Raw genomic sequence first — 14,550 nt, 5'->3', positions numbered from 1 at the left:
ATCTTGTTGTGATGGAGCTCCTCTCCTGCTGCAGCTGGGCTGTGCTGCTGGGAGACTGGATCTGCTTCTGCACAAGCTTACAGAGGAGCAAAACTCCAAATGTGGAGCTCATCTATCTTCACGTGCTACTGCAGATGTAGTTGACAAACCCTGGGCAGACATGCAGAGTAGTTTTTGTCTGATGTAACAGAGGAGGCTGGAAAGGGTTCTTAGTTTCACTGAGGATGCTCTGGAATATCTATGACTATGTTTAAGCAACAGACAGACTCATCACTTAGATATCTGCAGGGTAGATGTTTATGGTTCACCTTGTACCCCACAACTCCTTGAGTCAACGGAGAGAAGTTGGCATTTCAGAGTGCAGGTACTCTGGCCCATTTCACAATCTACATGAAGATGGGATGAATCATGGCCCAGACTCCACTGAATAATTTGTAGAGAGAGCCCAGGCTGACTAACTTAGATATAAATGTCTATACTGAAGAAGCCAGTGTTTAGTCAGAGGAATCCTATGCCCATCTTGTTCTAATGAAGAATTACCACACTCCCATGGAGATTGTTCCAACAGTACATCACCTTCACAGTAAAAATCAGGCACTTTATCTTCTAGCTTGGAATGCTCTAACTCCAACTTCCAGCTTTGAATCTTGTTTTGTCTTTGTCAGCTGCATTAAACACCCTGTTGGCACTAAGGGTTGTGTACAAACAGAGCTGTTCTTGGGGCATGATGCTCTGCTGCCTTCCCCTTTACATAATCAGTGATGCCAATACTGAGAGTGCAAAGCTCTGCCAAGCAATGAGACCTCTGAGATATGCAAGAGTGACACTTGAAACATGCTGTGTAGTATCTGCTGGCAGTTGAAAGACTCATTCCACGGTGCAGAAAGAGAAGCTCTCCTCATCAAATAAAGCCTCAGGCCATCAACATCTACAAAACTTACATTTTAGGTATTTATCTTAACAAGCAAAGCCAGACTTCATTAATGAATAAATGTAACCTCTCAAACACGAATGCTGCCCTCCCAGCTGCACAGACAGCTCTGAGGCTCTGTTGCTGCTCAGGGCTCTACAGCCACCTACTCAGCTGTCATTCACTAAAATCATAACAGTCCCTTCAACTTCTTCTCCTTTACTATTTGGGAAAACAGTGAAAAGATTCAGAAAGAGAGGAAGGAGATAGACTATCCTGTGAAAAGTCAGACAACTCAGAGGAGGAAGGGAGAAATTAACACAAAATGCACCTTTTCCCTTGCATAAGAGGAACCAGAGAAGCTGCTGAGGAACACTGAAGAAAAAGATGCAGGGGTGAGGAGCACCATCAGATTCAAGATTTTGAACCCTTCTGACAGTGAAAATTAGAGTTAGACCACATGCCCTCCTTCAATCTCACAGTGCTAAATAAAGAGCCAGCAATGTGTACTGCTTCCCACAGCTCCCAAAGTTATTCTGAGACAGACTGGCACCTTGTATTTCTCATAGGTCCTGCAACTTTAGTGGATCCCTTAAAATTCCAGGCTTTGAACTTCTCTATCCCCTAAATAAGGATGTATCTAAAAGGACACTACATTACATGGACATTATTAGGATCCTACAAATCTTGTGGAGCTTTCTGCTATCCCACCTTAAATGTAAAAATGTAAAAAATTATTTCCACCAACTAGCAGCCTGATATTAGAAGAGTTTCAGCATATCTTACAGCTTCCCCACAATGCAGCAATTCCAGCACCTCCTATGGATCGTACACCTGCTGCACATAACAAAGGGGTACCCTTGTTTCCCTTTGTGCCTGACCCAGAAATTATACCAGAATGTCACAGTCCTCCAAACATAACTTGCCTTTCAGCTGCAGTCCCAAAGAATTTTTTTTTTTTTTTTTTTTTTTGCTGCAATTCTTGCTGTAGTATCAGCAATTGAATTCCTGCCTGGCTTTAAACTTCAGCTGAACTCATGATAGCTCACCTGGGAGCTGCTACCACAGCTCCCTTGCCTTCAGCTCAGGAGCTCCCTGTGTTTCAGCTGAGGTAGCAGACAACTAAGGAATAGTACACAAAATCTGGATTGCATCTGGCTCCTAAGTCAAGCTGAATATAAGACATAGGGAAGGCTAAAGTAGCAGGGAGCTGCACTGGATCACAAACTCCACCACTTCAGTGTGAGAGTTTCAAAAAAATTAATCTTTACCAGGTTTCTTTAGCCCTTGTTAGGAAAACTGCATTTTTGGCTGAGAAGAATTTCACTCTGTTTCAGCACCATGTGATTGAACACTGCAAGAAACACACCTGTAGGTAAATTATGGCAAATAAGGGAAATCACAGTGGAACACCAAGGTCTTATTTATTTTAGTAAGAATTTATTGCTCCTGAGAGGCACCAGAGTCGTGTTTCTCAAGGAAGAGCAGGAGCACTCCTGGGATGTGCAGAGTAGCTTAGTCTTCATGTCAATTGTACCCTTGTGGTCTCTGAGGCCTCAGAGGTGCTAGCAAACTTCTGAGGAGATAACAGTTGCCACTGGGCTTATTTTATTTGGGTTTTATATATGTACATCAAAACTGCAGCTATCAGAGTTGGAATTTAAATGGTCAAACTGAAAATCTAAATCTCCAGACTCTCCTTCATCTCCTCTCATTGAACCCAAACTGTCTCTTTTGCCCTATTCATAGATTTTTTCATCAGAGTAAAGCAGAAACATGACACATCCACCATGGCTCCTCTTGGCAGTTTCCAAACAATTGAGCAACTGCAGGTTATACTGAAATTCAGAACATGAGTTTCACAGCAATATCCTTCTAACACACATGGAGCAGGGTACTCACTGCTTCCACTGACCACTAAGTGTGCCAAAGTAACAGCCTGCTCACACACACCACATTAATTTGCCTTCAAGACCCCTCTGTACCCCTCCAAGCCCATTTTTCTCTCACCCAATTGTCTACAACCAAAGGTAGCAGCTCCTTTTTGCCCTTGTTGCAACTGTACCTCTAACAAATTGGGATTTTCATGGGTGTGTGCAAGAGAAGAATCTGGCACTACAGACAAGGCCCTCTTCCAAACAGCTCTTTTGGAAACATTTCTTTGCAAATCAATCAAATGAAACCAAACAAAAAGCCCGTGTACATGATAGATCAGACCCTGGGGAGGCACAAGGAAGTGTAGAATAAAACATGCAGTTGGCATTATTGTCCTTCACCTGACAACTGGACATGTAAGGAAGAAATCTGGAATATTTTAGTCAAATAATTTATATAGCTATACCTAGAGTGAGGATAAAATGCAAGTGCATTAAATTTACTTCCAAAAGTGATAAACATTTATCTCCATACCACATTGTTGCACATTAACTTCAAATACACTGTGGAAAACTCAAGGGTATGTCAGTTCTTACCAGGAGAAACCACTGTGTATTAATCACTCCCTACAGCTTTTATGTAGAATTAAGAGAAATCCCATTGTAAGAGCCTGAGCTATTTCTGTAAGTTGCATTCCCCTGGCTCAAATGATGAATGGGAAATTCAACAGTAAAATAAAAATAGGCACCTTTCCAGGTAAATGCTGTTGTTTAAAGAAAAAAACCCAAAAAACCAAACAAAGCCCTGGTAAAATACTGCCACAAGGATAAAAACATATATCTCAGTGTCACAAGAATGGCTTCATTTTTTGCTGCTCTAATTAGGTAATAAAGAAATCACAGGTGTAGTGACTCCATGAGCTATTACCACACTTGAAAAGGGTCCACTGCATGGCCAGGGACCGGTGTGTCAGTATTATCACCTGCTGTCACATCATTTTAGGAATGAAATAGCTCAATTTAACAAAGATTTTTAAAGAGAAGAGAAATCAATATGTAGTTAGAAGCTTGTCAGGATTCTAAGCAACAGCAAAAGTGCCAGAAAACAAACAAACAAAAAAAAAAACAGCCATGGTGGGCTTTGAATTTTCAATGACTGTTTGAATTGTGCTGAGGCACTTACTGCAGGGCACACTGTAATGCACCTCCTGGGATTCCACACACCCTAACCCTGCATTCCTGAATCACTGCCAATATATGAGGGAGGACATCCACAGCATAGGATTTGACATGAGTAGTTCAGGATTCTCATTTTAATTGTAAAAAAAAGTGATAGAAAAGCAAAAATACTATTTTTAAGCAACAACTTAAGGAAAAGGAGAAAGTACCAGGCTTAACTTGTTGGAACTTCCATCCAAGGCATACTTCAGTCTTCAGAATGAGGTCTGGTAAATACTGTCTTGCAGAAATATGAAATCTATTCAAGTATCTTAGAGCTGAAATATTCACCTAAACTTGATTCTTGCCTAAATGAACTACAGATCCAGCTGCAACCATAGACCTGACCAACACAGAAACCAGGTGTGTGTTTGGTTGGGGTGCCCCACAAAAACAGGCATGATCTAAATAAACCACCTGTCTCCCCCATCAAAATCAAATGTAACAGTTTTTCTGTCTTTAAATTTGATGCCCAGTGTCTCAAAAATGAGGTCTCCAAAGAAAAACCTTGCATTCAAGTCCAGGGAGGCTGCCCCAAGTGACAGAAGTAACTGTGAGTTAGCACCCTAAGGGGCCAGATCCTGCTCCTGTCTGAGTCAGAGGCAAAAACTGTTGTCTGTGGCTGAAGGCTGGAGTTGTGGGCAGCCCCTGCTACCCAGCCCTGAGTGCAGATCCATCTCCCAGCCTTTGCTCATCCTGCAGAGCTGTGGATGTGTGGATCCATTTTGCCACGCTCTGAAGCACCAGGCAGAAATCCCAGCAGAAGCTCCAGCCCTGTGCTGAGTGGCAGTGGGGGAATCCCTGCCTGCTCCTCATTCCCTGACTTCAGAGACCAGCAAGGAAAATGTGCACGAGGTTTTTATTAATTCTGTGATTTTACACATTCTGTGTATGGGAATCAGGCTCAGCCTATACTTGAATCAAACAATGTCATCTCAGCTGGTTGATTATTTTTTCTTACTGATAAAGAACATCCTAACCAAAGGCTATAATGACCACTAGGATGAGTAGCTTAAGCAGATAATAATCTAAATTTTTCCACATTGGAAAAGTTCCAGGACTAGATATTTCCCAGGATTTTAAAAGCACGATAAAAGGAACACACTGCAATCACACAGGCTGTGCAATTTTCTTGGAAAAAAAATGTTTGTAGAAGTTCCTGTTCAGTTCCCTTACTTGAATTCACAGGTCACATAGCATTGCACCTTCCTCTTAAACACTACTGCTGGAAAAAGCAATATTATTGGAGTTGGAAAAGGAGGCACTTCCTTAAAAAGCCAGCAAAGCATTTTACTACAGAACTTGCTTAAAGGATGGTGAATACTTTGCCTGCTTCTTGAACACATCAGCAGAAGGCACGAGAGAAACAGATACCACCTTTTTATTAAATATCAGCATTCCCCCTCACAGGGGAGGCAAAACACACACAGGAGCGCTCTGCCTGAGCAGAGAGGGGACAGGAGACCAACAGGTACCCTTGACGAGCTTCAGGTTATGTGAAAGGAGTTGGTTTGAAGGCGAAGGACCCCGAAGCCTCTCCCAGGCTGCGGCGCGCCCCCGCCCCACCGCAGCGAGCTCCTCCCGGCTGCGGAGCCGCCGCATGCGGGGCCCCCGCACCCCCGGCCCCCGCGGGTCAGGCCAGCCGGCAAAACACACCGATACACTTCCATCAGCACAAGATGGCAACCAGCACTTCTTCCGCCACAGCACTGCATGCTTTGATTTTTTTCCTTAAGGGAGGAGGGGGATTATTGGAAAGGCATCCTGAGTAGGGGGGGTTTTTTTGCCTTTTTTTTTTTTTTTTAAAGGCATGAAGACAAATGTTTCCAGTAGTAATGCCGGGGGGAAAGGCGAGGCAGCCCGCACAGCCCCCAGCTCACGCACACACACCGTGGTCATCAACTTGGCGAAGTTGGCCGTGCCGGGGCGCGGAGCCCCAGCGAGCCCCGCTGCGCCCCGCTCCCCCGGCAAAGGGGGACACCCCAGCAGCCCCAAATCCCCCGCGACCCCTTCGGCGGGGGGACAGACCCCACGCTGTGGGGCAGGGACAGCAAGCACAGCCCCTGTCCAGTGTCCCCCGGCAGCCCAGCCCCACGGAGGGGGCTCCGCACCGACCGCGGCTCCGGCAGCGCCGAGCGGGGAGCCCCGACACGCACTCACGGTCACTGGCGGCGCCAGCAGCAGCCACTTACCAGCATGTTCCCTTGCATTTTAGCCGTTTGAAACATTGCCTTTTCCTTCATTGTTGCCGTGTGTGTGCGTGCGTGTGCTGTTCCCCGAGAGTTACTTAATCCAGCGGCTGGATCACTTTGGTGAAGAACTGGCGTGCACTTGCGATGGCTCTTTTTGGTGTGGAGTGGAGGGGACTACGAGCAGCGCAGGGGGGAGGGTGCCTGCTTGCTATCTTTTCCTTCCCCACCCTTTTCAATATATATTTTGCCTTTTGACCGAAAGGCAAGGCGGGGGGGAAAAAAAAGCAATAAAAATAAAGCACCCCTGTCAGAGGAGAGGCGAGGCGGGGAGCAGCGGGGACACCCAGCTCTGTCACCACCCGGATCCAGGCTTTGCCCTGCGGGAGCCGGCGGGGCGGGGTGGGCAGGAGGGAGCCGCACACACGCCCCCCGCCCCGGCCATGCCCGGCCGCCGCCCCGGGCCCGGGCGGTCCCGCCGAGCCGAGCCCACCCCGCAGAGCAGTTGCAGAAAAGGGGAGGGTTTGGAGGCAATAAATAAAAAAAGAGGGGAGCTGGAGTAGGCGGAGGGGCGCTCGCCCCCTCCGCTGGCCGTGCCCGGCTCGCCGCTCTCCCATGGGGGGGTTACACACGCTTTTTACAACAGGAACCGGGGAGGGTGCGGGGAGAGGAGCCGCCTCTCCGGCGTTAACTGTTCACCGGCTGAGCCGCCGCGGCCCCGGCCAGGCCACGGCTGGTGCAGGGAGGGTGGGGAATAGCACGGCGCTGCCGCGGGGAGCGGGGGATGCTCGGCGCGTTTCCATGGCTGCGCCCCGGCCCGCCCGCAGCCCCCCGACCCTCGGCTGCCAGCCCGCAGGACACAGCTCGCGGGGCATGCGGAGCTGCCAGGCACTTGTCCCAGCTCCAGGGTTTGGGATCCGGGGCGAGCCCTCGGCACGCCGCAGGAGCGGGCAGGGGGATGCCGGAGCTCGGTTCCCCCACGGGAAATGCAAAGCCAAGGGCATTGCCCGCGCTGGCTGCAGAGGGACCCGGCCGTGGCCTCTGTGCCTTTCCAGAGGTGCCCACACTGGTGAGAGGTTTCCCTTGGCTGTCACTGCAGTCCCGCTGCCCCACAGGTGGCTGGAGCAGCCACTGGAAGACTGTGATCCTGCTGTGATCCTGCTGCCCTTGTGAGAACGTAGGTTCCTGCTCCTCTTGGTGCAGCTTTCCAGGGACAGAGCCTTGCCACACATCCCAGAGGCTCACACCTCAGCTTGCACACAGAAAAATAATCCTTGTGGAGTGTGGTGTCTCTTGTCTCTCCCTGATGCACCAGAAGTAATTACATTTCAGGAGAATTAGGTGTCCATTGATTTCACAGGAAAGGGGATGCTTTGCGTGTTGCTCACTCAAAAGGAGAGAATAAACTGAGAAGTGATTTGCTTAATATCTAAGAAGAAAAAGCAAGAACTCTTCTTATCATCCAAGGTTTAACCAAGCCAATGGCTAAACCAAAATCTCTTTCTTTCTTTTTTTTCCAATGAGGGAACTGCAGACATGTCCACGCATCCTTGTTTTATGCCCATCTGCAGCACTTTGAACTCTGCTCCTTCACAGTTTGCAGCATCTTCATAGGCAATGGGTGCTCACTAGAAATAGGACACAACCTGTGCAATCTCAGAGTGTTGTTCACACTCTAGTTTTCTTCAAGCCACCCAGCTGTTGAAAGATATTTAAATACAAAATCTCACCCAAGATATTAAGCAAGTATCTCAGAATTGGTGGTAATGGGAGAAGTGATGCTCCAGGACACTTGTGGGAAGTGCCAATGGCAGGTAATGCTGCTTCCTTTGAGGGTCACCTGTGAGAGCTTTTGTTTTACAAAAATGCCACCCCTCACTTGAAGATCTTGACTACTCTCTCCCTTGTCTTCATTTGGGAATAGCTTATACCTTACACAAGATGCATTTTGAGCAGGAAGTTCTTCATTTTGTTCCTCAAACTCTGGTCTTGATTTCTTTAATTTTGGTGTTTTATCAGGCAGATCCTCTTCCATCTCTGTTTTTACCCTTAGGTGTTTTAATTACAAAGAAATGCAAAATATCTCTGTGCTTGACTGTTAATAGTCCCATTTGCCTCCTGCATGACTTCATACACCAATAGAAATATTCACCATACATTGAACTCTGGCAGTAGTGGGCTTTTGCATATTTTTACCTCAGATTTGTCATAATGCAGTTGCAGTGTTTATCTCTTATTTTCATTTCATATTTAATTTATGCACTATTGGCATAAAAGTAGCAATTATCTTGATTAAAACAGCTTTGTTTAAAGTTGAGATTACTGGCAAAATGCTTAGTTTACCATTGACAATATCTAGGGCTTTTTCTTTTATTAAACATCAACCAGGGTCCATTTGGCTGGAATTTATACATTACTGTGTTTCCACTTCTGCCATTGAAGGCTGACCCTATGGAAATCCAGAGATTTCCAGAAGCAGGAAACAAAAATGTTTTTAGGCGTTGTACAAAATGACACTGATGATGCCATGGAAAAATGCCAAACACCTTACGAGAGAGAATTCTTGTTTATAGCTTTTAATTCTTATTTTCTGACTTATTTGACACTTTGGCAAAAGACATAGTGAAAACTCTGATAGGTTTTATGACCAGAGTCCACCCTTTGGAAGTTTCTAAAGCTGAGTGGGTAAAGCCCTGATCAGCCTGGTCTGATGTGAGAGGTCACCTTGTTCTGAGCAGGAGGTTGGGCTGGAGATTTCCTGGGGCCTCTTCCAGCCTGAAGGATCACAGCACCCCAGACAGAGTAATCCTTTTAGTTACAGATCAAAATATCTCTTTAACAAATGACTTGCCTGTTGCTTTCTATGATTCCAAAACTGCATCACTCATATTCCCAGAGAGTTCAGGTTACACTGCTCATGACCTTGGCTGGTAATTTTCACTCCTGAACCACTTTTGCTTGGCTGATGGAACAGCCAAGGCCTGGTCTCAGATCTGGAAGTGTGAGACTAAGCTGTGCTGCAGATTTCCACCTCAGGCTGTGGCCAGGTGATTCTGTTCAAACAGTCAATGACATTTTCCTTCAGATTTGGGACTTTTAGGGCAGCTACAAGTGATACCACCACATTACTCCCTGAAGTGTATTAATCTGACTGGACTCCTTATCATCCACCTTTCAGACATCTTGTGAGCTTTTCTTCTTGATGGATATTCTCCATGTCATTTTAATGGAAATTCGCTGGAGCTGCAACAAATACTCTCACTGAACAAGGAATCAAGTTTTTTATGATTAGGAAGTGACATGGTGAATGCAGAGAGATGATCTGATATTTCTTCTGTATTTTTGTAGGGAACATATTTTTTTGCTTCCTTTGAATGATGTGGAAGGACAGACAATCACCCTGGGACCCAATAAAGTAGTATGATTTAAGTAGCTAAAAAGCCTCCGTATTTAAGACCACAGATCTAGCCCAGGAAACCTCAATAAAATATGAAAAAAATTCCTTCATCATATCAGGCTTTTTCTCAGAGGGAAAATGTGAAAATTCATTACTTTTGCATTCCTTGGTTTAGTCTCAGTGCACCTCCTTTGCCAGTACATTTACTTTTGATATGAATGGAGGAAGGTTTGGCCCAGACTCAGCTGCATCTTAAAAGCAAGGTCTGAAGTGAAACCCCTGTACAAAAAGGGGCTTTTTTTTTGCAATCTGTCCATTTGTATCTAAGGTGTATAACAGAAGGGAAATCCTGGGAAATCAGAAAGTTTTCATTTTAAAACTGATCTAGAGATAGCCTCTGTACCTCAGGTACTATGACAACACCAACATAGCATCTTCATCCCCCAACATTTTTATAGGCCATTTTGAGAAAATATGCTTTTCTTACATCTCTCACAGAATGAGATCTAGGAAAAAAAATAAAGCCTCATAGATATTCTATTCTTTGTGGGTTTCAGTACTCTGAGGCTGACTTTCTTTATCTGAGAAGGAACACAGGCTACAATGCTTACATCCTATTCACAATACTTTATTTAAAGCCACATTGATAAGAGACTGGGAGAATTTATTTTATCAAATAAAACCCATTCAATGCATTTGATGCTGGCTCTCCTGACTCTCCAAACAAGCCTAGGAACAGTCCTTCTGAATAGAAGGAAAGAATTAATTTCACAAAGTATTAGCTGGCTGCAGAGCACAGACATTCATTTTTTCAATATTTTGAAAGAAAAATCTTTTGAGGATGTAAGACCACAGACAAATGCAACAGCTGTTGTACTAAGAGGCAGTTTTAAGAGCATCAGGATTTCACTTCCTCTCCTTAATTTAAGGTTACTTTTTACTGTCTCCAATAAAAGTATTTGTGTTTTCAAAATCCAACAAATGGCTTTTTCTTCTGTCAAACCTTTTTGTGAGGATTCTGTCTTCTACCTCTCAGCTTGATGCCACAAGCCTATGCCCAGACTTCTGTCCAAATTTAATTTCAAGACTGTGTTCTCTAAGATTGGGCTAAGCCATATTACTCTTTTGCTCTGAGTTGTTCCCATCCTCTATATCCCACCAGGTCCTCAGCACGTTGTTCTGTCATGCGATTCTCATCTAATTCCCTTCACTGGGCCCACATTCTGAGCCAAGCAGGGGGGAAGGCTGATCTGCACTTTCTGTAAAGCATCATCCGTGAAAGCTGGTGACTTCCAGTAGAAATGCTGAGGAGGAACCCATCCCAAAGGCTCAAGATCAAACATCACTCAGAGTGGAAGGAGCTCAGGAAGTCTCCACCCCAACCTCCTGCTGAAGCAGAGTCAGCTCTGGGTCAGACCAGGTTGCTCAGAGCTTTGCCATATCGTGAAATCCTGCAGGAACTGCACAGCCTCACCAGGCAACCTGTTCTAAAGGCTGACTGCTCCCACAGGGATAAAGATTTTCCCTTTATTCAGTCTGAACTCCTCTTGTTTCAACTTGTGCTTGTTGCTTCTCATTCTCCTGACACACCTCACTGTGAAGAGCTTGGTTCTCTCTTCTCAAAAACCTCCCCAAAAAATTGGAAAGATGCTGCCAGGTCTCCCCAAACCCATCTCTTCTCCAGGCTGAACCAGTCCACCTCCCCCAGCCCTTCTGCAAGGGTTAAATGTTCAGTCCCTGACCATCCTGGGGGGGGCTTTCTGCTGAACTTACTCCAATTTATATCAGTCTTGCAGTGAGGCCTCAAAACAGAGCCACAGATGTGGTCAAATGAGTGCCAAGAAGAGGAGACAACAGCTGAGGCAAAGATTGTCTCTAGCACTTGCTTTGTTATTAAATTATAATATTCAAGAGGAACAGAATTGGTGGGATCCCAAATGAAATGGTTGAGTGCTACACTGTGCAATCCTAAATAAGTAATAAACAGCTTTAGTAATTCCAAATACTCTTATGGAATAAACATATTCCATAAGAGTATTTAGTATTGCAGCACTGAAAAAAACCCTCAGAGAATTACAGAAAAGAATAAGATTTTCTTCCCAAGTGGATCAATTTTGAGAATTTCATTGCTCAAGCCAAGCTACATGTCTCTTCTGAAAAATCTTCATTCTAATATCCTAAAACTTTGCCCAAGTATTTACAGCTTCTAGTCTTGACTTCTAAGGAAGTCTTGGCTAGTCTTCCAGAGAAGCAACTGGAGGGAAAGATAAAGTAAATACACAGTTAAATAAACTTAAAATTTACTTCTGAGGATCACTAATTCTTCAAGAGATTAGAATAATGACAGAGCAGCTGCTGTTAAAAAGTTAATATTTGCTAGCTCTTACTGCATGAGGGTGCTTAAGCCATCTTTGTTAACATAAATGGAAGAGTCTGAAGAAAAGGAGATTATATTATCTCAGACAGCATCCTCTGTTTCCTGAAGGAGAAGTGAATATGATAGAAACCTCTGAATTTTGGAAATTTTTTTTATCTTTTTTTTTTTAATACTTAGGTTTTTTTGGGTTACTACCGACCTGTTCTCCACCTCATTTTTCTGACAGCATGTTCATTCACTTCTCATCCCTTCCAGTTTAATGTTGGACTTTAAAACTTCACGTGTTCAGGGAGTTTGCAATGGAACAGCTGAACACTGTTGTCTTTGGAGAAGACTGATATGTTCCTATTACACCAACAGGAGTGTATTTTCCAAGGGTATAATTGGACAGTTTATTCCTCATATACCAATTTCCCAGGTAAAACAGTGGGGAACTCAACACATCAGGTGTCTCCTGTCACTACTGAGACACTAAATACTGACATATGTGCTTTGACATTTAGTTCTTAGAAAAGTTAGTGATTTTTTAGATTCACCAGGGATTTGGCTTGAGACACGTCACCTGGAACTCAGTCAACTCCCCACCAGCTCTGAGTGAATTATTCCCTGCAAACAGAGCATGGGGTCAGTGCAGAGATCCCAGCTTGCTTTCATGTAGCCCATGATAAACCCAAGAGCTCACAGGATCACATGGGGCAGTGCCTTTTATTTTATTGTGCTGATGCCTCACCTGGCCCAGGCAGAACCTTCTGTGCTCTCCCAAAAGCAGATTGGATGGGGAGATTTCAGACTCATCCCAACAGTAATGAATTTTCACTTCCTTAGGTAGGAGTATTTCATACATGAGTCCCTGTCCACACTGAACACAAGGTTTCGTCCTAAGACAAGCAGCAGATAAACTCTGTAGTACAGCCCAAGCATGAAGTGATGTTGACAGCTGTAGGAGGGCAAAATCTGGAGGATTTCTACTAGAAGTATAGATTGTGCCTTAAGGCTTCTTGTTGTTTCACATTTCCAGCTTTTAAACTCCATTAATAAAAGCTAAAAATGCATAGAGTTCAAATAATTGCTTTTCCATGAATGAAATTGAAGTTGCTAAGGGATTCAGAGTAGGAGGAAAAGCATTCAGAATAAGATTTCTGCATCATGTCTGGGCATATGAAATTTAAATGCATGGGGATGCTAGAAAATCTGAGCAACATCATTAGAATTACTAGCACTAACAGGAAAATGCTAATGAGAAGCATTATGGGACCTGTTTTTCAAGCAAGTACCACTTCTGGTTAATCAGAGCTAAAGTTTTTTCATACTTCCAAAACTACAAGTCGTTTTGTAGAATGATAAACTCCTCATTAATCTCTTCTAGCAAGGATCCTCATCCTTAGATGTACTTTGGATTTCCATCTGGACTTCACCAATTCCAGTGCCCAGCAAAAGGATCCCATTGTGTTTGCTAAATTAGGAGTATCCTGTGCCACCAAGCTTCTCCCAGTGCAAGTGGAGACTCAGCAGAGATTTAAAAACAAATGCATACATCCACACAAAAGCCTAACTAGAATAAAGTATGCTGAAAGCAACATATGTGCTAAGGTTTTCTCATTACCACTGAAATGAAAATACAGACAGACTTGTGGTAAACATTTGAAAGTTTGTTATGCAACAGATTTAATACTCGGAAACAAGTTTAATTTTATTTCAATACACTTCTGACAGTCTACATTTTTTAATCACAATTATGTTGAGAATGCAAAAAAGCATCAAAATCTCCTTCACTCAAGCGTTCACTCCTGACAGTGATTCCAGCCAAGTTGGAAAGATACCAAAACCACAAGTCCCAGAATCAAGAAGGATCTCACATATTGCCAAGAAAATGCCAAGCACTCAGAGCCAAGGAGGCTCATCCCACTGAAATCAACACAAGTCCTGCCACTGAAGCCACAGCTGCAGCCAGGTCTAGCCATAAATTTACCTTCAACACCACCATGAGTCAAGCTCTACTGGGGTAAAACAGCACAGCTTCCACTTAAACCAAGCAGAAAACCTGGAGCCACAAATGAACCTTGTGTTTAGCACAAGCCCCAGTGATGGCACGTTGCTCAGAAGGCATTCTGCCTTTGGTATATGTTATTTCACTATTCCAATGCATTAGTCCTGCAGATAACTTATTTTGTGAATATCAATGGACTTCTATTTAATTTGTGAAGCTCTATAGGATCTTTTAGGTAGATAATTTAATGCTTGCCAACTTCCATTAATTTTTAACTAGGCTTTCTAGCCTGGAAGACATACTGAAGCATTCTCATTTCAGATCAGGTGCGTCTATCTTTTGATTAAAGAGCCAATTTTTTTTCTTTCATTGTGATATGGATGATTAAATTTCTCTGCTAATTATCTGTATCACCTCAGAACACCCTGTGCCTGACATAAAATATTTCAACAAAATAAGACTACATTTAATTGCATTACTCCTTTTCCTAATGATGAGAGGTTGATATAAGCCTGTCAATTCACTTTGAGTTCTCCACTTTGAGGGCAAAGATAACATTTCTTGCTCTTGGATTATGTTCCCACAACACCGGCAAATT

At 44.0% G+C, this 14,550-nt stretch overlaps 1 protein-coding gene across 1 annotated transcript in view; it reads right to left on the bottom strand.

Annotated features, from left to right (window-relative positions):
- Positions 1–6,355, bottom strand: part of DPP6 (dipeptidyl peptidase like 6) — a 515,287-nt gene extending 508,932 nt beyond the window's left edge. Inside the window, exon 1 of the mRNA XM_054273203.1 lies at positions 6,195–6,355. Coding sequence (XP_054129178.1) covers positions 6,195–6,245 — 51 coding nt within the window. The 5' untranslated portion in view covers positions 6,246–6,355. The remainder of the gene's footprint in view (positions 1–6,194) is intronic.
- Positions 6,356–14,550: the final 8,195 nt, after the last annotated feature.

This window comes from Melozone crissalis, unplaced genomic scaffold (assembly GCF_028551555.1).
Source record: "Melozone crissalis strain CALT ecotype California unplaced genomic scaffold, PUWL_Pcris_2 ptg000016l_1, whole genome shotgun sequence".
Taxonomy (NCBI): Eukaryota; Metazoa; Chordata; class Aves; order Passeriformes; family Passerellidae; genus Melozone; species Melozone crissalis.
The sequence above is the reverse complement of the archived record's forward strand: the minus strand, read 5'-3'. Positions and strand labels throughout refer to the sequence as shown.